The sequence below is a fragment of the Zonotrichia albicollis genome, chromosome 3, assembly GCF_047830755.1.
Source record: "Zonotrichia albicollis isolate bZonAlb1 chromosome 3, bZonAlb1.hap1, whole genome shotgun sequence".
Classification (NCBI taxonomy): domain Eukaryota; kingdom Metazoa; phylum Chordata; class Aves; order Passeriformes; family Passerellidae; genus Zonotrichia; species Zonotrichia albicollis.
In genome coordinates, this window is record NC_133821.1 from 102,981,008 (window position 1) to 103,008,395 (window position 27,388).

Consider the following 27,388-nt stretch of genomic DNA (forward strand, 5'->3'; position numbering starts at 1 on the left):
TGACCTTACCAGAAACCCATCCCACCCTTCGCAGCAAGGCACGGTGCTTCTCCGGCCAGGACTGCCAGAAGGAGGCCTTTAAGCTCTGCCCCCTTCCCGATAACTCCAGCCCGTTCCCTTGCCCCACACAAAGATCCATAGTCCCACCCCAAACCCCCGCCCGCCATCTTGGTTTAACCCCTGCAGCACCACGGCCGCCCGGGCCCCGCCCCCTCGTCCCCTTGACCCCACCTGTCAGTCAATCCGGGCTCGGCAGTGAGGGGCGGGGCCGAGGCGGCAGCCGGCAGCCGCAGCCAATCGGCGCGCGAGGTGCGGCGGCGCGGCGGCCAATCGGCGTTTCGCTTCTTCGTGGGTGCGGCGGCCGCTGTCGGTGCGCCCCGCTGAGAGCCGCGGGCCCCGCCTGTCGCCGTCGCTGTCGCCAGCGGAGCTGTCGCGGTAGCGGCTGCAGCCTTAGCCTGGCCCTGCCCCGGAGTCACTGAGGATGAGCCCCCGCGCTGCCCAGCGCGCGTCCCGCCCTGCCCGCCCGAGTCCATTCATCTAGCGACTGGTGAGGGGCGGGCCGGAGCGTCCGGCGGGGGAGCCGCTCGGGGGACGGTCCTGGCGGAGGGGTCGGGACGGCGGCGCTGGGCGGCTGAAGGGATGGGGAGAGCTCCGGGCAAGGCAGCCAGGGCGGGTAAAGGACGGCCGGCCACGTAGAATGGGAGGGGACCGGCTTCGTGGCTCGGCCTCCTGTGTCATTAAGTGTCTCGGCGCTCCTCGGCTCCGTGGACGCGTGCGGTGGGAGCCGGCACGGCCCCTGCCCCTCTGCCTGCCCCTGCCCTCTCTGGCTCCCTGAAGCACTGCAGACCTTCCCCCGCCCTGACACGGGCAGGAGCCTCTGGCCAGGTTTCCTTAGCTGTGGCTTCAGGGAAAGCCTGGCGTGTTTCTCTCCTTCTTGGTGCTGCTTGTCTGTTTTTGGTAGCAGCTCACGGTGCTGCTGGGTTGGACCAGCACCGTAAGCACTGGAGAGCCCCGGTCTCGTTAAAGTATCCTAAGTTATCTTAAGAGGATACTTCCATGCAGGCTTCCTAAGCGAAATACAGCTCTTTTTTTGGTTATGTGGTCAGTGTAGCTGTCTGTCTTTGTGGAAACTGGTCACAGTTTGTGGTTTACAAAAAACAGTAATCGCCCACCGACATCTGGTGTGGGCAGGCTGCAGTAAAACTGTACCAGAAGTTCCCAGTTAATTCAAAACCGTCACTTTTTCCCAAGATGGAAAAGTCCTTGATGGATTTATCGGACATAATTTGAAGTGGGGTGAAGTTCTTGTGTGCACTTGTCGTTTGTTGTGTTTAACTTCCCTTCAGCATTATCTGTTTCAATAAAGCCTGAAGCAAGGTCTTGATGGATTGTGAAAGTGGCTGTAGCTGCACTCACTGTACTTTTGCCTATAGCACTTTGTTTTAATTTTTTTAAATAGTACTAAGTTATTAAGCATAAGCAGTCCTCGGTATTTCTAGATAAGCACAGCACAGTATTTCACAGTTTACTGTTTATGTACAATGATTCCCAAGTGATAGATGTGCTCTGACGTTTGTAGCTGAATTTAGCTACCAGTGGTACTTTGGTCTTTTTTTGACAGATGTGTCAGCCTTTAATTGGCAGTGCTGCTTAGCTCAGCTAGGAGCAGCTGAATTAGGGTTGTTGCATTGCTGCATGTCTCACTCTGATAAGGATTATGCTGTTGTTGTTGAAGGTACAGAAAATCTGGAGAGAGCCTCTAAAGGTCACTTGTGCCAGGGTGTACCTGTGCTGAGTGGTGGCACAGAGGCCCCATCCCAGGAAAAGGAGCAGCAGTGGCCCAAGGGACGGAGTGGGCATGGTGGAATGTGGTGTCTTTCAAAGCAAATTGGTTTTCCTTCATAGCTTTGCTTCTGGGCAGGTCACATTTATTTATAACTTGAGCAGTTTGCTTGTTGTCTGGCTTGTTTTGAGAGCCTCACATGCATTCAGTTTGTCATTTGAAAATCCTTCCTGATATATCATCTGAATCTTTTTTGAAATTTGAAGGAATTGTGAAATTTGAAGTGAACTGCTTTGTCCACTGTCAGGAGTAAAAGGGACTGGAGTTTTGATGTTTCCTCTTTTGTAACAGACACCTTATTCAGAGGCTCTGGGTGGTCTGCTGAAGCCACAGCTGAAGGAGAAAAGAGATCCAATTTGCTTGTACTCAGGGGTTCAGGATAAACATTCTGAATCCTAGTGACTCTTCCTAAGTTTTTCTCTACTTACTTGCTTCTCTTAAAACTTGCTGTCTGAACTAGAAGCAGGACTCTGCTATTTTGTGCATTGAGGAGAGCAGAACCCCTTTTTTCTGTGTCTCAATGCTCCTATTATATAGTCGAGTAGAAGCTGCTTTTTTAAAGGTCTCTCTGTGGGAATTTCAGGCTGCTAAACCACTCTTATCTACTGCATAGCTTAGATTTACCTGCTTTTCCTTGTACATTCAATCACTTTGCTCCCCAGAAAATACATTTTTTGTTCAAGGGGTTGGAAAGTGTAGATTTTTGCCTGTTCTTAGACAAACATACAAGGAATTTGTGGACAGGTTAAACTATCTGTGGATGTGTTAATCTGAGCAGCAATTAGTAGTCTAACTGTTTTTAAAGGCTGTGTGCCACCTGTACCTGAAAGGTGCACTCGTTTTGTTTATCTAGGAATTCATCTGTGTTTCCTTGAGGATATCTTGCTTAATGCCAGTGCTAAGACTGTTATATTACTACCTAGCCTCAATTTTCTGGTCACTTTTGTCAGATTCTAAACTGTTTCTTTAATAGGTGTTAGTGAAAGTTGCCTTTAGGTAAGAATACAGTCAACAGAAAGTCCTGGAAAAGTGGTAACATGATAACATGATAGCAAATTCCCATGGCTTTATTTCTGTAAGCCGTTTTTTATTAGCTTTCTAATCAAGTAGTCTGTTTAGTGAAATTTGCTTAGGTACAAATATTTTAAGGATTTCTGTGCTGTTATGGTTACAGGTCTTTTGTGATGTTATGAAACAAATGTGAATGGACCAACGTGGAGAAATGTCAGCACGCTTGTTTAAAAAACAATCCCTTTCCATTCTGCACTGGAAATATTTAAGATACTGCAATACCCTTATAAGGATAGAGCTAACCTTCCTGAAATGTGTGATGTTGCCAGTCTCATTTCACTTAGCAACTTACTATCAGAAGGAAAAGAAAGTTATTTTAGTGCCTTCAGAAAAACCATATTATTTTTACTTTTCTTTTTTTTTAAAGGAAGGGTGTTAGGCTTGACAAGGAAAGCTGTATGCTTCTTGTATATGAAAAATAGAAACCATAACTTAGTTCTGTTTTAGGAGAACCAAATTAGGGGAGCTAGGTAATTTTGCACCATGTGTATTTTAGGTGTGACTTAGTAAAATCAAGTGTAAAATTAGTAAAATTTAGGTGTGATTTAGTAAAATTAATAACACTGAAAAAATAAATTATTAAACTCTGACAAAAAAGCAGTGAATGGAATGAAGTTATGCCAATTTTAAGGTCTTGAGAAATATATTTTTAGTAATTTAGGCCAAGGATGGGTTTCAGGGCCATGTGATTAATTTGACAGTTGAGTTACTTTAATGCAGTGCACATTGAAGATGAAAACCCAGCAATCTGTCTTTGAGTGGTGCTGAATTCTGAGTAGCTGAGTCTCTTCTGTGTTCTCTTTCACTTCCATGTAAGATCATTGTCCACATTAAATGAAAAAAGGCACAACAGCAGCTACCAGCCTCTGTCTTGGTACCAGATCCACATCCATGCCAGCCAGGTTTTGTTATCTCTAACCAGTACCCGCATCCATGTCAACCAGGTTTTGTTGTCTCTACCCAGTACCCGCATCCATGTCAACCAGGTTTTGTTATCTCTACCCAGTACCCACATCCATGTTGGCCAGGTTTTGTTACCTCTAAGCAGTACCCACATCCATGTCAGCCAGGTTTTGTTGTCTTTAAGCAGTACCCACACCCATGTCAGCCAGGTTTTGGTAGCTCTAACACCTGGGTATAGGTGTTCAGGAAGAATTGAAAGGACCACAGATGGCAGTTCTAGTATCAAATCAGACTGGATACTAGACATTGACACTGCCACCCATGTGAGGTGAGGGTTGGTTGCTGTTTCCTTGTACCTCTGAGCTGAGACCACACAACCTCTGTTTTTTCTGGAAAAAGAGAAAATTGGGAATGCATTGATAGCAAATATGGTACACAGAGAGAGGTTTCTGGAACTTCACAGTGGGAGGCTTCTGCCAACTCTGCTTTTCCCAAATGTTGGGATTTCATGTCTGCTGTTTGCAGGAAATAAAATCTATCACCATCATCCTTAGTCACTAAGGTATTTGTAGAATCTTTGTTCACTTCATACTCAGGAGAGGTGTGACAGCTTTGATTTTTGTAGTGGCTTCCTGAGAGAAACAGATTTTTGAGACAAGCACAGTGGGTGCAGAGCTGCTGTTTCAGCTGTAGGAGTTCTGCCTCCATAGGGTCAGATGATGCATGTGACACCTTCCTTCTGGGAGGGTGTCTGACAGCTCTGGTGCAGTGGTGCTTTGCCTTCCCTGAGGGGGAGAGCTGAGTAAGACAGCCCTCCCTACCCACTTGCAGGAGGCGAGATACCACAAACACTTTCTTGCTACTAAAGAATTGCTTCCAAATTGGTTCCAATCTTTTACATTTTCCTGGGCTGTGAACATGTATAATAAATAGCTCATGTCTCTGAGGGCTAGAAACCCACTTGCTGCTGAAATAAAATATCTTTGGGATACTTTGAATGCTGCTCTAATTCCTTCATTTTTTATGACTTTTTTCTATAATGTTAATTAGGAATCAGTTTTTAAAAATAATTTGAATTCCAGATAATGCTTACTGTATCATAAAAGTGTTAAAAATATTATAGCCATATTTAGCTTTTTATGTCTTTTAATAATTACAACATTAAGAAGACACTGGTATTATAACATGGATGTGATTCATGCTGAGAAGCCCACAGAAATATCTGTAAATAAAAGTGGAGACAGATAATCAAAATGGCACCATGTTCCAGATCATCTTAATTCAAAATTTAAAAAATGCTGTTGCTTCCTGTTTGTGCTTGTTTTAGGTGCTCACTGTTCAGCTGGGACTCCATATTCTAAAAGTAAGCATTTCATAGTGGAAATGCTTTCACACTGACCTGAGCTTCAATTCACAATTTGAAAGTATTAAGGTTTCTCTTAAGGACTTCCTTTGTGGAACAGTCAGGTTTGATGATCACCTTTTTCCAGATTTTGTTTTAATGTGACAGTGTTTGTTGCCAGTGTGACAGCCTTAGGTGAAAACTTGATCTACCCCTTCTGTCTTGAGCTCAAGGTGTACATATATATCAATATACTAATGCAGTATTTAGTTTTGTAATGTTTACAGTAAAGAAAGGCTGGGCTGGAATGACTTATAAAGAAATAATTCAGCAGGGTCAGGTTTCACATAGCTGACGTAAATGTCACTGTGATGGAGTTAGTATATGATAGGCAGGCTTCTGTTTCTGTTCACTAACAGGCTTTTTATTCTTTTAATACTTGATTTGTTATTCACATTATTTTGGTGTTTGGTAGGCTGGAGCTCAGGTGCCTTCAATAAGTTTTTGTCTGGCCTCTGTTCTTTTCTTGTAATGGCACAGATCTCAGGATTTGCTTTCTTCCGGATCATTTTCTCATGCAATTCAGTGCCTTAGATAGGTGTGGATCTGCACAAAGGAAGGTATGACACAGGGGACAGCAGGACTGCTTTCTTGGGTGGTGGTGCCATTTCATACCAGTTTAACAGATTAGTCAACCTTATGTCTCCCCGAGTGATTTTTCTTAATGTTGTTTTTATCATTACCTTTATTTTCCTGTGTAGCAACAATAGTAATGCTTAAACAATGAGCTGTATTTGACATGTGCTTTACAAGGCATGCATAAAATTTTTACTTCTTCCATGACATAATTCTATTGCCTAGTGTCATATTGGTGAAATGTGATACATTTTTTCCTGTAGATCTTGAAATGTTTGGATTTTTTTGTAGATTTTTTGTTTTGGTCTGTTTTTTCTTGAGCGTGTTTTGTTTTTAATTATTAGTTTCAGAAGCGTGTTTGATGTGCTGGCAGTCTGAGTGTGCTAATAGTTACCTATCACACTTCAGTTCATTGGAGCAACAAGTTAGGTTGTATTCTTGAAATCAGAGCTTTTTTCCAAACCTGTTACAGTGATTTACTTGTCTTTATAATCTGAGGCTTGAGAAGGTCAGAGGACAAAAGTCCACACATATATATGATAAATTTCTAGTGTTACTGCAGAAGTTTGTATGTTGTTTGGAAAATGCCCTGTAGAGTGAACTGAAGCTTGCTGTGACAAATCTAAGCTGAACAGTTGGGGTGAGTTCAAGTCTTGTAAAGATTTCCTGGTGCTACCCCTGGTCAGGGATGAGGGACTAAATTGTAGTGAATAAAAATGATTTTCTTTTCTTTTTCATTTGCCTGCTCTTTGAACTTGTTTTGAAGGTATACACTGAACAACTTCTGGTCCATAGATTTACATTCTGAGTATTGTAACCCGTCTGAATGAGGTTGGAGGCTTGGTTATGAGATATTTAAATGAATACTCTGGACTAGATTTTTTTTTTTCTTGAATGTTTAGATTCTATTGCTAATGTTTGCTCTAAACTGATTGCTTGCAGCTTTATGGAAATCTTGATTTTTAAAACAGGAGGAGGACTGGGATTTCTCTTTTCCAAATAAAACTATATTTTTCTGATATGTCTTTGCAAATAAAGATACTAAGAAAATATGGTTATACATTTAGTGGCTGAAAAGCAATGGAAGCTAAGCTCAACCTTTTTGATGAGGTTGGAGTCAAGGAGTAGGATGTGAACGTTTATAATGACTGCTAAGTTGAGTAGGATGGGAGAGTTTTGTGTTTTGTTGGTTTTCTTTTTGGTGTTTCTTATCCCTGTCTTACCCCCCCCCCATTCTCCACTCTGAGGGCTTGTTAACATTTTTAGTTTGTTCTTTTTTAGCTTTCAGGATGGCATTGCTCAGCTTCTCTTGGAATATTTTAATTGTGGGTAGAACAACTTTAAATTACATTTTGCATAACAAACAAAAACATGAACTGAATACTGTTTCACTCAGTTTGAAACTTATATCTGGAAGGCTGAAGAGTGATTTTTTGGGGGTGTTGTGCATAGTGATGTATGTAGTTCACTTTTCTGCTTTCTGGGTTTGTGTGTGATTTTTGTACTGAAGTCTGCACATCTTGTGACACTTCTGACTATAACTGCAGACATTTCATAGGCCAGGTGAGTGTTTCTGTCAGGCCTCCTTTACTTTTGAGAAAAGGGATGCCAGAGAAAGAAGTATATGCTAAAGATAAGTATGCACAGCTAAGCAGAAGAGCTGTATGCCCCAGACTGTGAATGTATATTTTCATGAAGAATTATTCTTATTTTTGCTTCCTTTTTCTTCTTCTTTGTCCCTTACCCCTTCCAAGTTAGACCTCTTTTCTTCTTGCCTGTTTCAGGAGCTTTAGACCTTAGCCCTGCATGAGTGCTAACAACTCGAGTTCATGTCTCTTGTACAAGCTGCTTTTATTTGCTTTGATGCCATCCTCCATCCCAGCTTTGTGAGCAGCTCTGGGAGTGATGGAGAGGAGCCTTCCTATTGATTCTGCAGATTAGAATTACCAGGGACATGGAAAGGTGTTGGGGCCAGGGAAGAGAAAGTGGAACACAAGCCTTTTATTGCAGTGGTTGTGAAGATTGCTCCTTCTACCATGTTACTAACAATGCCTCTGTTAGTTGTGGTGTACTCAACAGCTGAGGGGATTTTCTGGTGGATGGCTTCCACCCCACCCAGTCTTTTAGTTCAGTTCTTAATTTCTGATGACAAAGTAATGATGCAATTAGACACTAAACAGTCAGGATCCTGAGGATCCTCAGGGTGGGAAAGCAAGCCTTTTTGGATCTAGTTTACTTGGTGGCCTAAACAACTTATGTCAGAGAAAGGTAGGAGGTGCCTTTGGAGGCTGGGGTGGGGAAGAGAGTAATGCTTTTTTAATCTGATTGAATGCCTGAGTATAAGCTCAGATGGCATGGGGCAGGTCAGTTGGCCCTTGTCACATTGTCTTGCCCTGTACTTGCTAGTTTGATATGCAGTTAAATCAGTACAGTTGCAGGGGTAAAGGGGTTTTGTTTACTAATCTGTTCTGGTTTGCTCTCTTTCAGGTCTCCCTTGCAATTATGGAGTTTTAGAAGAATAAGGTAGTGTGGAGGGGGAATCCCCCTCTGCACCCTAGAGGTAGTTCACTTTTGGAATTTTCTATGGACAAGATTATTTGTTATATAAGATGGTGAAATAAGACTTCTAAAAATATATATTTATAAATATTTATTTGGATCAAGTGCCAAACATAACAGTACAAAGATTTCTAATGGCAGCTCAATAAACTTGGATTTACATCCTTGGAATTACAATTTTTCTAAGGCACTGTGTTGTGTACTGAATTGGAGTGCCTTGATACACTTAAGGGTTGTTCCCCTTAAGGAGAAGAGCAGCTTTAGCACTGAAGATGAATTCTTACATGCCAGAGTGCACTTCAAAGTGTCGATCTCTACAGCATGCTCTGGATGTTATTTCTGTAGTTACCAGAGGAAGTGAAGGCCAGATCAAGGCCTTCCTCTCTTCTTACTGCTACAATGCTGCAACTATCAAAGATGCCTTTGGTAGAAATGTTATACATCTTGCTTCGTCCTGTGGCAAAAAAGGTGTGCTGGACTGGTTGGCTGAGACCAAAGGAGTGGATCTCTTGGCAAAAGACAAAGAGTCTGGATGGACAGCTTTGCACAGAAGCATATTTTATGGATACATTGATTGTGTTTTGTCATTACTGAAGGTGAGTGATTTGCAATTTTCTTTGGCACCTACAATTTTTAGAGTTTTATTGCTTTTGTAAAAGTGTGTTTTTAAACTTGACTGGAAGCCTCCTGAGGCTTGTCTTAATACTGTGCTCAGATTGCAGTGCATTGATTTACTTGAAGGTTGTCTCTGTTAATACAGATGTCTGCCTTTGCCCACGCAGAAATCAGCACTGAGAAAGGATCTCTGATTAATTGTGGACTTCCTTGAAGACTTGTTTATGCTCAGGATCTTACAAATAGAGAGTGGTCAGACTAAAGATACTCTGAAAATAGACCTGCAGTAATTGTATCAATTGATGTTAGAGAGCATAAAAAATAAGGGAAATTTAAATGGAGTTATAATTAGAAATTAATTTTATATTTAAGAGATAAACAATTAAAGATATGAAGTATTCTATTAAGTGACTCTCCATTTCTTTAGTATTTTAAACCAGGGCTTTTGCTCAGTCCCCCTTATTCCTTTCTTACAACTGTTGTTTCTTCCCATCCAATTAGCAAGTTGTATATATTTTTAATTAATCTTCCTTCTGTTCCTCCTTTTGCGAGTACAGCAAAGGGAAGAGATGTTTGTTTGAGATGTTCAGAGTCTCTTTAATCATGTGAGAAAATGAAATATTTGTGGTTCAGGGTTTTTTAAAAAGAAACCTTTTAAAGCAGAGAATGTTCCATTCTCATTTGAATGCAGTCTTTTAAAATTACAGTGACTAGCCATTTGCAGATGTAACTCTCTGCTTCCTACAAGACTTTAAATAGAAAGATGGTGGATCGGTTAGGGTCTGATAACTGTTAAGTATTTATTTCATGTGCTGTCCCCTTACAGAGTGGGGAAGTTTTCATTAAACTTGAAAAACGTAGGTGTTTTTATAAGCATTGTACGTATGATTCTTTTCTCTAGAAAACTGGAAACTGTGCATGTGACATATGAAAAAGTTTTCAGTCCTCTAGTGCATGTGTGTATGTCTGTATCTTTGATATTTGCTTACAGGAGGCCTGTACAGCTTTTCCCCAATGTCTTTACTTTTCTGTCAGTTACATAAGTGAATGAGATTTTTTTGTTAGCTAGCTCTGCTGATATTCTTCTAAGAAGCAGCACAAAACAGTTCATGGAGGGTGCTCTCTCCTCTAGTTCCTTAACTGAAGTCTGTCTGCTGTACTGTGTTATAAAAAGGATGTGTTCTTAAGGTATTATAGCAACAACAGAAACTGATTATAGAATGGAATTATGAAATAGGTGAGATAGAAGGAGATCTCTAAAGATTGCCTAATCTAGCCACCGTGCTCAGGCAAGGTCAGCTAGAGCAGGCCAGGGCTAGGTCTGGTTGGATTTTGAGCAGAGCATCAGACATCTCTGTTCCAATGTTTTACTATCAGTGCAGTAAAAATGTGTTTTAGATTTAAACAGGATTTCTTCCATGTTAGTTTGTGCCCATTGCCACTTTTTCTGTCACTGGATGTCACTGTCATCCCTACCTCTAACCTCCAATTAGGTATTTATTATGTTCTATAAGGCGTGCTGTCCCCCTCCCCCATCCCAAACCTCCTCTAGGCTAAGCATCCCAGCTCTCTCAGCTTCTCTTTCAGTGTCAGATGCCCCAGTCATTATCTTCATGGTCTTTTGCTGAGCTTGCTGCTGTGTGTCCTTATCTGTCTGGGAGTCCAGACCTGAACCCAGCACTCCAGTGCTGAGTAATGCTTGCTGGCAACACTCCCACCTGCAGCCCTGGATGCTTTCAGCATTCTTAACTCTGAGCCTGCTGGCTTGTGGTCATCTGGTGGTCTGCAAGAGTCCCTAAGTCCTTTTCTACTAAGGTGCTTTCTAGTCATTCAGCCTCCAGCTGTACCAGTTCACCGGGTTGTTCTTCCCCAGGGCCAGGATTTGCATTTCCCTGTGTTGAACTTTATGTGGTTCCTCTTCCTGTTGCTCTGGCTTGTCAAAGTCCCTTTGAATGTCAGCATAACCCTCTGACTTATCAGCCGCTCCTCTTGCTCTCCTGTCATCGCCTTTGCTGAGGGAGCAGCACTCTAGCCTATCATCCAGGTTGTTAGTCAAGATGTTAAACAGTACTAGCTCCAGAATGAGCCCCTGGATTCCTAAACTAGTGTGGATGACAGACTTCTGCTGTGGGCTGGAGGTGTTCTTGGCTTATTCTGAGGCTGTATCTAACTACAAGATTTGCCATGCAGCAATTGGGGTTTGTTTTCACAAATTCCAACCATGTGAATATCCCTACAGCCTCTGTCTGCTTGTGAATGTTTTAAACAACTTCCAGAAATGAAGAATATCCAGCTATCTGTTAGGTCATAAAAATAGGTCAGTCTTTTCTGTTACATGGTGAATTAATCCCAGCCCTGTTGCACTAGGGTTGTTTGGAGAATGTGTGCTGTTGTTCTTCTGGGGAATGTTTTTTTCAGGAAAAGTTGTATTTCATGTGTTTACCTCTTAAGTGTGAGGTTTTCCAAGGTATCCTTTGTATTAGCCATGACCTCAGGTACAAGGGATGCAGGTACAGCTGAGTTGGCTATTAGATTCCATTTGAGGACGTCTGGAGTCCCCTTTTGGGAGGTGATTGATGGAACTTGACTTCCTTCCTGAAATCAGTGCTGCTGTAGCAGCACTCTTTTTTTATTGAGAAAATGGTATTTACAGAGATTGTCTGTGTCTGTCTAGGTTCTGAAAGAATGACCTGTGCATGCTTTGTGGCTCTGAACCTTCCCTAATGCTCTCTTTCCTGGCTGTTTGTGTCCTCTTGCCTTTTCTCAGCAACCGTGAAACTCTGTTCCTTGCTTGTTTTCAAAGTAATAGTATTTTATTTTTTATTTTGTCAATTGTCTGGCTTGTCAAAACTGATTCTGTAGAATGCCAGTTTAAGAAAATGTGTCCTTTGATGCTGGTAAATTAATTTTTGGTGAATACTTGCCATTCCTAGATGTCAGTGCTTTATCTTCACATCTGTTTCCTTTGTGTTTTGCTGGTTACAGTTTATTACACAGTCAGTGTTGAGACAATAAAATCCATGTTAATATATCAACAAGATGTATACATAACAGAACAGATTTGCTATGTTTTTGGTTTATTTTAGATTTGCATACAGTTTACTTGAATCTGAAAATTTTCTTTTATCAGTATTAAACTTCAATTAAAGATATGATTTGCTCCTTAAAAGGTTTACCTGGTTTACATCAAGCTATGCAGTTAAAATTAACTTCAGTTCTTCTCTCCTCTTTCAGCATGGTGTTAGTCTGTATGTTCAGGATAAAGAAGGCTTATCAGCCCTGGATCTTGTGATGAAAGATAGGCCTATCCATGTGGTGTTCAAGAAAACTGGTAAGAAATAAAATAGTCTAATTTGTATTTTGCAATGAGATCTGTTTCAACAATGTGTTAATGAATGCACCAGTGTATACGTTTTCTGTTTTTAATTGTGACTTCATAAATTGTGAGATGCCTGATGCTAGTTTGATCATCTGTACAATATTATTGGAATATTTTGTCGTGGTACCTTACTTCTTATAATACTAAATGTTTTTAAAGTTCAGTTTTAGGTAAAAAAAAAAATTCCTCTTCAATTTTTAGATAGAAATAGCAATTGCTGTTTTTTGAAGTCAATGTGCACAATACTGTTACATTTACCAGAGAGGATTTTTTCACTACAGATCCCACAGAAGTCTACACCTGGGGAAACAATATAAATTTTACTTTGGGCCACGGTGGTCAGCAGGGCAGACATCATCCTGAATTGGTGGACCTTTTTCCTCGGAATGGCGTGTATATCAAACAGGTATTCCTTATGTATTACATAGGCACTTTTCCTGGGGAGGGGTGTGTAAGGGGGAAAAAGTAACCAAGGGGAGTTATCAAACATTGAAGATTTCCATGGAAAAACAGTTCTTGGTGCCTTCCCCTCTCTGCCCACCTCCTTACCTCCCTGCACCCCCATTCACCATCACTGAAATTGTGGTTCTCTCTTTTCTGGGGAGAACAGGGGTTTCTGTATTATTTACTTTGGATATATGGCTTGTGTGTCATTAAATACATTCAGAAACTTGACACTTCTGTAACTGTTTTGAGCTGCTGACTTCCTGTGTGACTCCAGTCACACTTTGTGTTCAAGGCAGCATATGCTGTTAGCACATGTCTCTAATAACTTCTTGTGACTTCAATTTGAGAATATTTGAAAGTTTAAAGTACAACTTGAGCAAACATTCAGGGCAGACAATCTGTGCTGCAGTCTTAACATGTTTTCTTTGGCATTTCTGAGGCAGCACTCTGGACCTTAAAGTTCAGTCTTTCGAGTTTCTGTTAGCCTATGGGGTCATGTTTGATCTTATTTTAATAAACTGAAACTGTTGATCTCTTCAAGTAGGTTAAGGCAGTACATAATATGTTTAAAGCAAGTATTTTATGTGTCCTATGATTTAATACTACCATCTTACTTGTATTTTCATGAATATAGCTTTAAAGCAGAACTTCTTCACAAAGTACTTATGGCAAGTGTTTTCAGATTATCCAGAAAAATTAATCTGTTCTATGTTGCCTCTTCCTATCCATTTTTTGCTATTTTTTCAGGTGGTACTCTGCAAATTCCACTCTGTGTTCCTTTCCCACAAAGGCCAAGTGTATACATGTGGACATGGACAAGGAGGGCGCTTGGGTCATGGTGATGAGCAAACGTGCTTGGTATGCTGTCTTGTATTACTCCTTGTAGTCTACTATGATGTTTCCTTTATTTCTAGCGGCAAGACTAAAAAGGGAATTAGAGTTTCTGTCAGTGTACTTTCAAAATGAGTTTGCTATTCATTTCAAACCAATCTCCTTGCTTCCCACTAAGTAACAGAAAAGCTTTTCCAGTGCTAATAGTGAGGTGGCAGAGAGTAGAGGAATGTGCATTTAATTATAGTTTAACTTCAGATAGCTAAATGCTGTGGTCGAACTTGTGTTATGGCTGACTTGATTTAAAGGCCAGCTGATGCTAGATAAGTGGAAGCAAATGTTTTTTGTCTGGGCTTTTTGGCAGAGGAACAGCAGTACAGTGCTGGGAAGCTGTAGTGGCAGGAAGAGGGGCTGGTAGGATTGGTTTTTACTAGACTTGTGCAACTTAATTGAAAAGTCATTTTCATTTGAATAGTACATGTTGCAATGCACAAAACTAAAATTTGAGAAGACTAAATATGATGACAATGCAATTCTTAGACTTAAGCATCTTATCCTACCTTGTAACATGCATTTATCTTGCAGCATAGTAAATTTTAAAAATTTCTAATTTTGAGTATCTGGTAGAACTTGATATTCTGTTGCTGAATGCTATAGTGGAGACTAGAGCTCACATTTCCTTACTGTTTTGAAAAGAAAGTAATTCTGTTAAATTAGGATTTTTTTTCAAATTGCTTTTCAAAATTGTGATGTTACGTGGTTGAATAAAGGAGAAGTCATGTTAGAGTGCATCGAGACTCAAAGATACAGAACTGCTTCCTTATTCTGTGAAATTTCATCAGGATTATCCTGTGTTGGAGGGAGATAGCTTCAGTGTTTGTGGTACTTAAAATACCATGTGATAGTTAATATTTGTTCAGCTGTCCTGAAGATGTAGTTTCCAATCTAATTTCAGAGCAGGTGGTTTAAAATTCATCTCTCATGACAGAAAAGGACATTTCCATGATAGCATTTCAAATGAAAGTAGTTGATCGTACTGCACTGGATGTGGTTATGTTAATGAGTGTGTTGTGTGCTCAAATGCATTTTATCTTTATTTCAATATTTGGTCATGACTTTCTGTTGGTGTAACTTTTAGTTTCATAGATGGCCACTGGTTAATAACAAGACAATATGCTTTTGTATCAACTCTTTTTTCCTGATTCAGGTTCCAAGACTTGTCGAAGGCTTAACTGGTCATCAGTGCTCCCAGATAGCTGCAGCTAAGGATCATACTGTTGTTCTAACAGAAGATGGATATGTTTACACATTTGGTTTGAATACTTTCCATCAATTGGGTATTCTTCCTCCTCCTTCTAATTGCAGTGTTCCAAGACAGGTAAAAGTAACATCAGTCAAAGCTTAATTGTTTGGTGTTGCTATTTTGGTTTCTCTTAACAGAAAGTAAAATGTGCAGATTATAAAAATAACCCCTAAGGTTTTTCAGAACAGCAGAGTTTAATGTGAATTCAGGTAAATCTTGATTCTGTGTTATCAGACATCTCAGATCTTTACTGTGTTCTGATAAATGTCTGAGTTTGTAACCTGAACAAGACCAAAATTTGTAGTGTGATACAAGGTACAACTGCCAAAACCCTTTTCTTCCCTCCTCCCCAAATTGTTCTGTAGCTGAAGTATGAATAGATATGTATCACTTGAGAATCATGGTCAGAACTCCTTTGGATCATTGGATGATGGCTCTCAGGGTTGGAGCATTACATCCTTTGCTGGAAGCACTGGAGTTGGTGCTTTGGGAAGAGTAGTGACAGGGAAGAGGGGGTATGGGCATCAGCAGCTTAACTATATTTCTATGCCTAATGTCTTTTTTTTTTTTTTTTAAGTAAAGAAGCTTTAACTTCATCTGAAGTAGGGCAACATGGCACTATTAGTGTCAAACAGAATGACTGGCCAAAATGCAGCAGGATAGTGTTTTGGGGTACTGTGTGTTCTTCAGTAGTGTAATGACAGCTCTATACCCACAGTATTTGCCATGATTTTATCATCTTAATATGGAAAATTTAAGTTAAATGTGAAGTGTGGAATTAGTAGTGTAGTGTTCTGCAGTGTGTTTAGGCCATTGGGACTTGCAAGTTTAAACTTCTAGTTGACATTTTGCAGCACCTGAGTCTTTTGTGGCTGTGCTATTCATGCCCTGTTCAGTCTTGTTCAACATCTTACATATGAAGACAGCCTAAGGAGACTTGATTCTAGTTCTGATTAGCTATTACAAAAAGTTTTGTACTTTTTTTCATTAGTGCAATAGTACCCCACTTGACAAACTTCTGAAATAATCTGATTTATTAGACTGTATGTGGATTGATATTAGTGCTTCATTCTTAATGACTTTAGGAGTTAAATGTTGTCAGAAGTTTGTACATGTGAAATTCACCTGTTGCTACTTAATATTAAGATGTACTTTGGATTTGTGCTTAGGTTCAGGCAAAAAACCTGAAAGGTAGAATGGTGATTGGAGTGGCTGCAGGCAGATTCCATACTGTGCTATGGACTAAGGAAGCAGTGTATACCATGGGGCTGAATGGCGGCCAACTAGGTAAGGTAGAAGCATTCTGACAGTAAAACCCAGCCATTGAAAGATGTTGTTCATGCTTAACCTATCATCTGCTTCTGAGAACAGAAGCCTGGATGAAGCTTTTTTCTCTCTCTCTTGTTGTTTTTTTTTTAACCAATCTGATGACATCATCCTTTCACACTTCTTTCAAAGAATATTTTTCATTCCTACCAATTACTTTCAAATTCAGAGATGACAGGAGCTTGTCAGATTTAGCTCTCATTTGAACTCTTTTTAACTTTCACCTTCCATGTATCTTGTGTGGTCCTGCTACTGGAGACTTTGAGGAAATGGAATGTTGCTGTGTTGGAAATTATTCCAAGGCAAGCTTGTCTCCTTCCAGCAATCTGGCTGGCACTGCCTTTAATAAATTATAAATTAGCCTTCAGCTCTCCTGCCTATGTCCTTCTTTCATCAAGCACTGTAAACATGCTTCTGATAACTTTTTCCATACTAACTTTTTAAAGTTAAATACTTGCCTATATCTAGAATTTTTTCAGCAATACCATTGCCAGAATCTTCAGTTAACTTTTTCTTACTTTGAAATCAAGAAAGAACCTTTTAAAAATATATTACCAACTAGTGAACTTGATTTTTTGTATGAATGGGGCATTTTAATTGCTTTTATCTTTTTTAATAAACAGGTATTGCTATATTGATTTGGATTTGCATTTTTGCAGTTTTTGGGTCTATGGGCAAACAAAACTATTAGCTATCTCTGGTACTTAATCAATTCTGGCCTCAGGTTCCAGGTAGTTTTGTATTTCTATGTTAAGGTGTCAAAGGTATGTGAAAAAACTTGTCTTTGTCAGAGAAATACCTTAGTAATGACTGTCTTCTTGGGTTTTTTGGCCTTTTTTTATAAGCACCTATCATATAAGCTTTTTTATGGTTGCTTATGTTGTTGGGATTGTTCTGGCTAGCATGTGGCCCAGTGCAGTACCATAGAGAGACAGTAATTGAATCTTAAGTGATATTATCTGTGTCAGCTGGGCACCATGGTAGACCTGCGGTGGTAAACCTTGCCCCCATCAGATGTTTGAGCATTGCCCTGCATTGTCCTGTGGCAGGGTTGCTGCCAGCTGTAGAGGCAGCTCTGCTGCTTGTTTCTTGGTATCTGTGCTCTGCTCTGTGATGCCAAGAATCAAAAATCAGGATTATGCCATATATGAGATTCCTGATGTTAGGTTTCTTGTTGCAACAGAGCAGCAATGACTCGTTTTGTTTATTTCTTTTAATGTTTTCAGAGATCTTGCATTACAGCTCCAACCTTTTCTGTTTCATGTAACTGCTGCCTTCTTGCTTACCTGCAGTTAACAGTAATTTTTTGGGCAATGTTTTTTTTTTTTTTGTATTCCAGTGTCCAAAATAATTGGTAGTTTATGCCAGTGTTATGATAGTTCTACTGTCTTGAATTTTTGTATGATCAAATAAATACTCTTTTTTTGGAATCAAAGCAGTACCACCACATTAAATAACTTCCCTGTTGAATATGCCTTACTTCATTTTTATGTATCAGGTCTTGGTTTTCAGGTGTTTGTAGTGAAGTAACAAATAGGTGTGGTGGGTCTCATCTGTCTAAATATTTTGGAGACAAGTTATCCAACTACCTAAAAAATCTTCTGGAATTTAAAGGTTCTTCAAAGTAGTGTCATAAAGTATCCTTTAAGTGCACAATGTGTGGAATGACAAATAATTTTTTGAGTGTGTTGTATTTTCTAGGTTATCTGCTGGATCCTAATGGAGAAAAATGTGTAACTGCCCCTCGCCAAGTCTCTGCTCTACACCATAAAGACATCTCTGTGTCCCTGGTCTCTGCAAGTGATGGCGCTACAGTATGTGTTTCTGAAAGAGGAGATATTTATTTACTTGCAGACTATCAGTGCAAAAAGATAGCTTCCAAGTATGTGTTACTTTTCTAGTTTGTCATGAAGAACAATAGGGGAAGATTTCACTGTAGTTGTATACTTGCAAGCTATTTTAAAGATTTTTGTGCATAAAGTTAAGAAAATACAGTGGTGCCCTGTATTTTCTTCATTTGTGGTTCTTTCATATGAGCTAGGGCTATAATTTTTGTTTGTTTCTTCATTTGTTTTTTGGTGTTTTTTTTTACAAGAGGCTAAGGTGCCACTTACTGTTTACTAAAGATATTTAAAAAAACACATTAGGCGGAAATATTATGTGCTATAAATTTAAAGACATTAAAACTGATATTTTTCTTCCTCTGTTACCCTGAATTAGTCTAAGTGCATCTTGGTAGAGATGTTGAAGATCTGCTGTTCTGTTTATTTATGTTGTTATGATTTTGAATCAGTGATTTGGGGTCTGAATTTCCTAATTAATGTGTAGATATAGTACATTATAAAGAGTAATTTAGGTTGCCACGAGGACGTTGTGAAATCCTCTGGTACGTAGCTAAAACCAGGATGTAAAATCTGTTGAAGAAGCTGGATTCTTAACTCATCAATTTAGGAAAATATATAATCCTGTTCTCTTTTACTTAGTTTGCAATGGCAGATTAGATTTTTTCTAGATTTGATTTTGCCCACATAACTCCCCCCCTAGTTTTTCAGCTTTGCTTCGAATTCTAACAGTATTTATTGGCATATTACAGCTTAATGATTGCTTCATACTTAATTTCTACATGGCTGTAAGTGAAGGTGTTGACACTTGAAGAACCTTAATGCTGTGTCCTGTGTTCTTATGCTAAGCAACTGAAGAAAGATAATGAGTATGGTTTTGATCAGCTAAAAACCAAGACCTAGCAAACCCTTGAGAAGTGACCTGCTGGGACAGGATAGATGTTTTAATACACACAGCTGAATAAATTTTTGTAATGATGAAATCAAAGCTACATAATCTACTAATTTTCACTCATGGTACGAGTCACATTCATGAAATGTAATTCATGTAATGAATTTCACTCTTTACAGTTCTTCACAAATGTAATTTTTCATTTGTGAAGAATTACAGATTCTTCACAAAATCTGTTATTTTGTGAAGAACTTACAGATATACAATCTGATATACTTAAAAACAAAACAAAAGTTATAGTCTGCTGTAATATTAGCAACTATGTTAATAGAACCAGTAGAATGAAACTAAACATAAGTAATTTTTCAGTGTCACTGCCTCAACTTTACTTTTTTACTGCTTGTGTAAAATAAAAAGGTAACTGTCATAGAACCAACATGAAGTACCCAATAGGGAGGTACTAATTTAACTTTTTGTGTTCTTTCAGACAGCTGAACCTTAAAAAAGTTCTTGTCAGTGGAGGATATTTGGAATATAAAGTAGATACCCAGCATCTTAAAGAAAATGGGGGTCAAAAGACTTGCATTCTGGCACTGGATGAAGCTGGAAGGGTAAGTTGTTATAATTATAATTATATAGCAGGCTGCATAGTGATTAATTAAACTTTAAACGTTAGACAGGACAAAGTCATGCATAGAAAGTAATGAATTTCACAGAATCATAGAATATGCTGAGTTGAAAGGGACCCACAAGGATTGCCAGGTCCAGCTCCTGGCCCTAAACAGCACCATCCCCAAGAGTCACACCAGGTGCCTGAGAGCATTGTCCAAATGCTTCTTGGACTCTGTCATGGTTGGTGCTGTGACCCTCTCCCTGGGGAACCTGTTCAGTCCCCAGCCACCCTCTGGGTGAAGGATCTTTTTGCTGTAAACCTCCCCTGACACAGCTTCAGGCCATTCCCTTGGCTCCTGTCACTGTCACCACAGAGCAGAGATCAGGGCCTGCCCTTTCTTGTCCCCTCACAAGGAAGCTGTAACTGCAGTGAGGTCTCCCCTCAGTCTCCTCCAGGCTGAACAGGCCCAGTGCCCTCAGCCGCTCCTCACACAGCTTCCCCTCAAGGCCCTTCCCCATCTTTGTTGCCCTCCTTGGACACTCTCTAATAGTTTAATGTCTTTCTTACATTGTGGTGCCCAGAACTGCCCCCAGCACTGGAGGTGAGGCTGCCCCAGTGCAGAGCAGAGCAGGACAATCCCCTCCCTTGCCCAGCTGGTGATGCTGTGCCTGATGCCCCCAGGACAGGGTTGCCTCTCCTGGATGCCAGGGCACTGCTGGCTCATGTTCAACTTGCCATGGACCAAATCCCTTTGGCTTTCCAGTATCCCATTCCCCAGTCTGTCCATACATCCAGGGTTGGCCCATCCCAGGTCCAGAATCCAGCGCGTTCTCTTGTTGAACTTCATTCACGTGGTTGGTGGTTGCCCAGCCTTTCATTTGTCAAGGTCTCTGCAGGCCCTCCCTGCCCTGGAGGGAGCCAGCAGCTCCTCCCAGTTCTGTATCATCTGTGAACTTGCTCATTATCTCTCTCAGTCCTGCCTCCAAGTCATTATGAAGGTGTTGAAGAGAACAGGGATGAGGAGCCCTGTGGAGATACCCCAGTAAATGACAGGTCACCAGTCTGATGTCACCCCATTCACTATTTTTTTCTTCCCTTACTCTTTTTTAAGTGCTAGTTTACAGGACCCTACTAAATCCCTTTTTTCGCTCTGCTCACTGAGAGATCTCAACCTTCACTGCCATCTAGTGGTGTTTACAAAGAAGCTTTTCCTGCTGAAATGCCTTCTTAAAGAATGTTGAAAAAGGTGCTTGTATATCAAAATAAGGAGCAATGTGGTTTTTTCTTTTTCTTTCCTCGCATTTGGCTGAATAATGTTTTGAGATGATCTTATCTTTTCATTAGGTCATTAGTTGTCTCAGAGATGATAAACTTTCAATTCAGTATTTGATCATGTGAGGTGTAGCCTCTAGCATCTGTAGTATTGGTAGTTCCCCTTCAGCATCTTTGGGACACTGCTTTATCAGTAAGGAATTACTTGGTGAAGATCCTGCATCAGAGGAAAAATGTCCATGTGCATTTTATATTTTTCAATGTTGAATACTGACAAGTATTGGGATCATCAGTGTTTTCAGGCATTATAAATCATTGAATAAGGAGAGAGATGGGATCTTAAAAGTTGGGTTTACTGAGTCAGTGCTTCTTTAGTTTGAATGCACTTTCTTGAAGGGAGTACTTTCTGAAGGGACTACTTTCTGATTGCACTTTCTGAAGGAAGCCTAGAAAATAAAAATCACAAGGGGAATCTTGTATATACATACTTGAAGAGAAGATGTGAATGGTGCCCAGAGCCAGTACCAGAGGCAGTGGGCACAAACTGAAATAGAGCAGGCTCCATCTGAATATCGGGAAGCACTGAGGGTTGTCCAGCACTGCCACAGGTTGCCGATTAAGGTTGTGAAATAACATCCTTGGAAATACACAAAAGCTGTCTGGATGTGTTCCCGGGCAGCTGGCTCTGGGTAGTCCTGCTCTAGCAGAGGGTTGGACTAAACAACCTCCAGAGATCTCTTTCAATTTCAACATTCTGTGATTCTTAGGGCTCAAGGCAGGGGAAATGAAGTAGATTACTCAAGTTCTTCTGCCCCTTCCTTATGTGGATGCTAACAGACCTGTGCAGGTCCTTCAGTTGGAGAAAATGAAGGCTGACTTTAGCACTGCTAATACACATTTGGGCTTTACTTTGCTTGGGACTGTCTTTCAGACATGTACAGTGTACCTTGTTGGGGTCTTGCTGTGCATGCAGTGCTTCATATTCCTGAGGGTTTTGAAGTTTGTGTTTGGTCATGATGTCCATTCCAAACCTAGACTAGTATAGAGAAATTTGAGGTTTTTGTCAAATAATTTACAGGAAATTATTTAAATTTCCAGTGTGCTAACTTTGAATTTTGTCTGATTTATAAGCAAACCACTTGGACAAATCTGTTACTTAACAACTAGATAGAACTTGTTTCTTGACTTGACACCTTTTACTCTCTTTGTCGAGATGTCAGTGAAACCTGTCCTATATATGACTGCTGTGAAGATATTTCAGTTTTTGGAGAAGTTTTTCGGATGCTCTTCATGAGCAAATGTATCTTGATATCATGATAGATTTTCCTTGTTTTACTTATGGATTCTGTCATAGAAGCTCATAACACTTTATCCTAAAATTTTGAAGAAAGTCTTTCTCCTTTTATATGCAATTTTGAGATGGCATGTTCTTGTGTTTAAAAAAGTAATGTGTAATATGTAACTTGCTCTTAAATGACATGAAGATTTTCCCTTTCTTGAAAAATTTGATATTATAGGTGTTTTGCTGGAAGTCATCTAACAACTCCATGAAGCAGTGTCGTTGGGTGTATGGCCGGCAAGTCTTCATGTCTGATGTTGCCTTGAATGGGAATGAAATCATGTTTGTCACACATGATGGTGAAGCCTTTACAGGAAAGTGGCTGGAAGAAGGGAAAAAGAACTCAGAAAAGAAAGGTTAGCCGTGATTTCTTAGTGGTTTTTAAGTACTTTAAAATCAGTAAGAAAGTTTACTGAATGTTTACAATCTCTGACAGTATTATTATGTGACAAGTTTGTTCTTTCCTCTGTGACTGACAGTTTTTAGCATTGACTGCTACTGGACTGTTTCCTCAGTAATACTAAGATTGACTTTGCACCCTTCAGTACACTTCTAGGTGGAGATTTTTGGGAAAAAAAAGTACTTCTGGAGAATAGTAGTAGCACAATGATCTAGTGTAATGATCTTGTCACATATTAGATGATGAGTCTGAAGAGAATTGTTATTAATCAAGAGAAGGAACATATACTTGCTTGCTCTGCTAAGTCTGTGAAATCTGTTTCCCAGTCCCTTATCTGGGCACAATTCAGGGTCCGAAGCAACTTCCACCTTATTAGCTTGGCTTATATTACTGAAAATAGGTCCTGATGGTTTGTTTTTCTGCAAGGAATATATTTGTCTCATATAAGACAAAATTTTAACTGAAATTGTCAGCTCTCCTGCTAGGTTCTGTAAATAAGCAAGCTGAAATGTTCAGCATGGTTTAGCCTTATTCAGTTACTCCATCAATGGACATACCAACGTCATAGTCTTGCCTTTTTGTTGTATTAGTTGTATTTTAATGAGCAGGATCTTTCTGTGATGTGTATTCACTTTCTGGTTTTTTTTAACAGAACCTGTATCAAGCCTTCAGCATCCTTCATGTGATGTGGCTTGTGAACATGATACAACCAGTGTGTATGAAAGAATTCGACTTCAGAAGCTGACTTTTGTCCACCGAGCTGTCAGTATTGCCACTGATCCTAGTGGCTGCAATTTTGCTGTATTACAGTCAGATCCTAAAACCAGGTATATTTAAGATAGCAACAGCTGTAATTTTTCCTTTTTTTGTGTGTGATTGTGATTGAACAATTCTTTTCCAAACCATTTTTTGGCTGATACAAAAGTCACAGTAAATATAGTTGTCTATACTGCTAGAGAATAGTACTTTGTTAGTAATTATGTTGAAGTTATCTAAAGGCCTAAGCTTATGTATTTGCATAGTAGTAGACATTATTGATGTTTTATCTGAAGTGTTTAAGGCAAGCATTTGCCATGTATTTCCTAACACACTCTGAGTTCTAAATACTGTAGAAATTCACCCCTTCAGTAATCACCAATAACCAGCTTTTAAATAAAAGTGACAAGTGAATTTTTGTTTGTTTGGAAAGAAATGTGTAAAGGAAAATAAATAAATTCAATACTGGACCATGTTTCTTATGCTCTCATAATAGTTTCCAACATTGTGATAAATAGCTGAACATTAGCTTTTTTCCCTTATTGCCTTAGTTTGTAATATGAAGTACAGCAGGCGTTTCTGTGTTTTCACATTGGAAAAATGAGATGAAGATAAGATAGTTCTGATAATACTGGTACGGTATAAAGGCAAAATACTATATACTATAAATATACTGAAACTAGACAGGTCTTCTTTATGTAGTTTAATTGCCTAAATACCATATTATTAGTTATTCTTGTAAAGAACAGGACAAGAAATGTTGAGCAGTGCAGCAGTGTAAGAAACAAAGAAACCAAATGGAAACATCATTGTTCTTGTCATTAAACATATTATGTAAAATGTGATGAAGGTTTAAAATAGTGTTTGATTATGGATTTAATTTTGTTTTAGTCTCTATGAAATTCCGAGTGTGTCACTATCAAGTTTTGGAATGGATTTTGGCAAACTGTTGGATGAAACAGATGAAATGGACAGCATCCATGATGTGACTTTTCAGATTGGCACAAGAATGTACCCCGTGCACAAATACATCTTGGCCGTACGCTCCGACTTCTTCAGGAAGCTCTTTCTTTCCAGTGACAGCCAGCTAGACACTCCAGACATCTACCGGAAAGATGAAGATGCTGTTGGATGTGATCTCTATGTAATTGAGAAGGTCCATCCAGATCTGTTTGCATACCTTCTGCAGTTCATATACACTGATACTTGTGATCTTTTGACTCATGGTTATAAGCCAAAAATTTCATATAAAGAAAAATCAGATGAATATCAAGATACTTTAATTTCGAATCTCAGCAAAATGAGCTTTGATGAAAATGTCAATGGAAAGTCTGCATTTGAGATTTATAGAAATAATCAAGTGCAAGTTATAAATGAAAAACAGAAGAGCAAATCTAAAAAAGGCAAAGCTGGTGATGAAGCTAACCTCATTAAAATGTTGCAAAGTGCAGCAAAGAAGTTTGGGCTCAGCAATTTAAGTGGAAGGTAGGTGAAAGGAAATGCATTTCTATTTCAACAAGCTCTCCCTGTAGTTTTCTTATGTAAGCTGATCTAACTTCAGTTTTTATGACAATAGTGAAAATTAAGACACTGATGTTAGAATAGAAACTAGGGGTAGATGATGAGAGGATGCTGCTTAGGAACTGACTGGGCTTATTTCCAGTACATATAGGAGTTTCAGGTTGGTGGGTGGTGAGCTATTCCATCACTATTTGGGCATCACTTGGTTTGTATCTGCTCATTCTGTTAGCATTACTACTATGTTCCATTCTTCTTCTGCCCTATTAAAACTGTCTATCTCAACCCACAATTACACTATTTTTTCCCTAGTTTTCTCCCCCATCCCACTGGTGGGTGGTGAGGGCAGAGTGAGTGAGGGACTGTGTGGTCTTTAGCCATATGAGTTAAACCATGACAGTATCCTCTAAGACATGAGCTCTGTGAGGTTTGATATCTGGGATAAATCATCTGGCTTTCCAGAAAGACTGTTGTAAAACTTTAGTACTCATTATGTTAGAGACTGAATCTAACTGAATTTTGAACTGCATAATTTCTATACTCTGGTCTGTAGTCTAGCAGTTTTTCACAAGACAGCAAATGTGTTTAGTGTTAAACACCACAAAGCAAATTTAAATTCTTGCTCAAGTGATGTAATTTTTATGTTGCATACTGAAACAAATGGAATTGGGATCAAATGTCTCTGTAGAACTGCATTAATCAGTTTGTTGTTTTTTTTTTTCCCCTGCATTTGTCTCTTCCAAAGAGGGATATGAACTTTTTCAGGGCAGTTTTCTTACTGTACTTCTTGCATACACAGCCAAGATGTGAGGCTGCTGCTAAAACTGAGTTCCTAAGTAATATTTCTGTGATAAAGTACTTTGCTTTAAAGGTGTATTACTTTGTAATCTACCAGCAGCACTCCTGTGTCTTTACCATCCCATTCACAAGCCTCCTTTATGAATTAGGATGCTAAAAAAGCCTGTGCTGAATCCCAGCCACTGTTTTTGTTCAGTTTATTGGCTGGTTCCAATACATATTTAACCTTTTGGTTTTTGACTCTGTAGTATTGAACTTTGGCATTAACTATACAGTATAGGCTTCATCTCAGATAATAAATACATATCTAAGGTGAGGAAAGAATGTCAGTTACATTTTGCATCTTCCTTGAAGACCTTTCAAGTAACAACTGGCTTCTATTTTTCTATGATGATTCGTTTTCATGTTCACAATATGAGCCCACTGAAGTACTGTTACTTTGTGAAACTGTTGTTAATGGTTTGAAGTGTATACTAATTGTGTTGCCTATTACCAATGGTAATAATTTGCAGGTTGGATGGAGTCAAATTAGAAAATGGAAAAATTAACGTTGTCAACAAGAAGAATGGGAACAAACCAAAGTTAAATCAGAAGAAATGGTAATTTTTTGAAATCAACTTTTCCCTGCCCCACTGTCTTCCTCTTATGTCATCTCTTTATATGTTAAGTAAGGGCTGAGGTTGATCCCACTGCATTTTAACTTCTGGTATGCAATTTTCTATATCATAGTAACTCAGGTTTGGAAGTTCTCTGTACATATTTATAGACTTGATCTGTAGATCAGTAATTGGGGATAGATTACGTGTGATATATCCTTGTTTCTTTTTACTGTACCTTAATGTGTTCTGTGGATTAACTGTGTCATTGAGTGCTAATGCCAGGAGAAGTGCAATGGGTAATCCAGTCAAAAGCAATTTGACTTCTGTAAATCTGCTTTCTGTATTGTTCTGTAACAATAAGAATATATGGATTGGAAATAAGCAAATGCTTTCTAATTTGCTTTTAGCAAAGTGATTTTTTTTCATTCCATTGATGTGATCGAGTTACTTATACCCAAAGTCCTGAATAGTCTGTCTATATGGGAAAAGCAACATTGCATGACAGTAGCTGGTTTCACAGAATTGGGGTTCATTCCTAAAATGCATCATCAAGGCCTATGGTACCTCCTGATATTGAAGAAATAGGTAACTTAACCATTTAAGACCATTTAAGATTGATGAAAATAAGCCATAATTAATTTATTTAATCATAGCATTTTTGAAACAGCAATTGACTGAGTTTTGAAGGAAATATTTCAGATGGAATTTTTGAAGCTTAACTTTGGACAAAGAAATTCTCCCTGGAAAGTACAGTGCCTGTTCTTTTGGGTTCATGTTCAGTGGTATTATTAAAGGTCAGGTGTGTGTTATTTCAAAGTATAGATCCTAACTTGCTAAAGTTATCATTTAATTGTAGAGTCTACAACTTGAAATAGTTGTAAATCTGAATAGTCGCAGTTCTGATGCTATTAAATATCTTCTAGTTCATACCTCTGCGATGTGACCCTGAAATCTTTAGATGGAAAGGAATTCCCGTGTCATAAGTGTGTACTTTGTGCAAGACTTGGTATGTGTGTATATTTTTATATCTTTATATAACAAAAGTTATATTGTCTTTTTTAACTGTCATTTTATTGCATCTTGAACTGAAATGCCTTTCTTTACA

At 39.2% G+C, this 27,388-nt stretch overlaps 1 protein-coding gene across 2 annotated transcripts in view; it reads left to right on the forward strand.

Moving 5' to 3' along the window:
• Positions 1–333: 333 nt before the first annotated feature.
• Positions 334–27,388, forward strand: part of IBTK (inhibitor of Bruton tyrosine kinase) — a 52,612-nt gene continuing 25,557 nt past the window's right edge. For both annotated transcript variants that reach the window (XM_014266343.3, XM_005485936.4), the window contains exons 1-14: positions 334–547; positions 8,283–8,950; positions 12,204–12,300; positions 12,630–12,754; positions 13,543–13,653; positions 14,834–15,004; positions 16,099–16,216; positions 17,957–18,137; positions 19,476–19,599; positions 22,391–22,568; positions 23,265–23,439; positions 24,260–24,853; positions 26,197–26,283; positions 27,207–27,289. In XM_014266343.3, the coding sequence (XP_014121818.1) occupies positions 8,627–8,950; positions 12,204–12,300; positions 12,630–12,754; positions 13,543–13,653; positions 14,834–15,004; positions 16,099–16,216; positions 17,957–18,137; positions 19,476–19,599; positions 22,391–22,568; positions 23,265–23,439; positions 24,260–24,853; positions 26,197–26,283; positions 27,207–27,289 (2,368 nt within the window). In that variant the 5' untranslated portion in view covers positions 334–547; positions 8,283–8,626. The remainder of the gene's footprint in view (positions 548–8,282; positions 8,951–12,203; positions 12,301–12,629; positions 12,755–13,542; positions 13,654–14,833; positions 15,005–16,098; positions 16,217–17,956; positions 18,138–19,475; positions 19,600–22,390; positions 22,569–23,264; positions 23,440–24,259; positions 24,854–26,196; positions 26,284–27,206; positions 27,290–27,388) is intronic.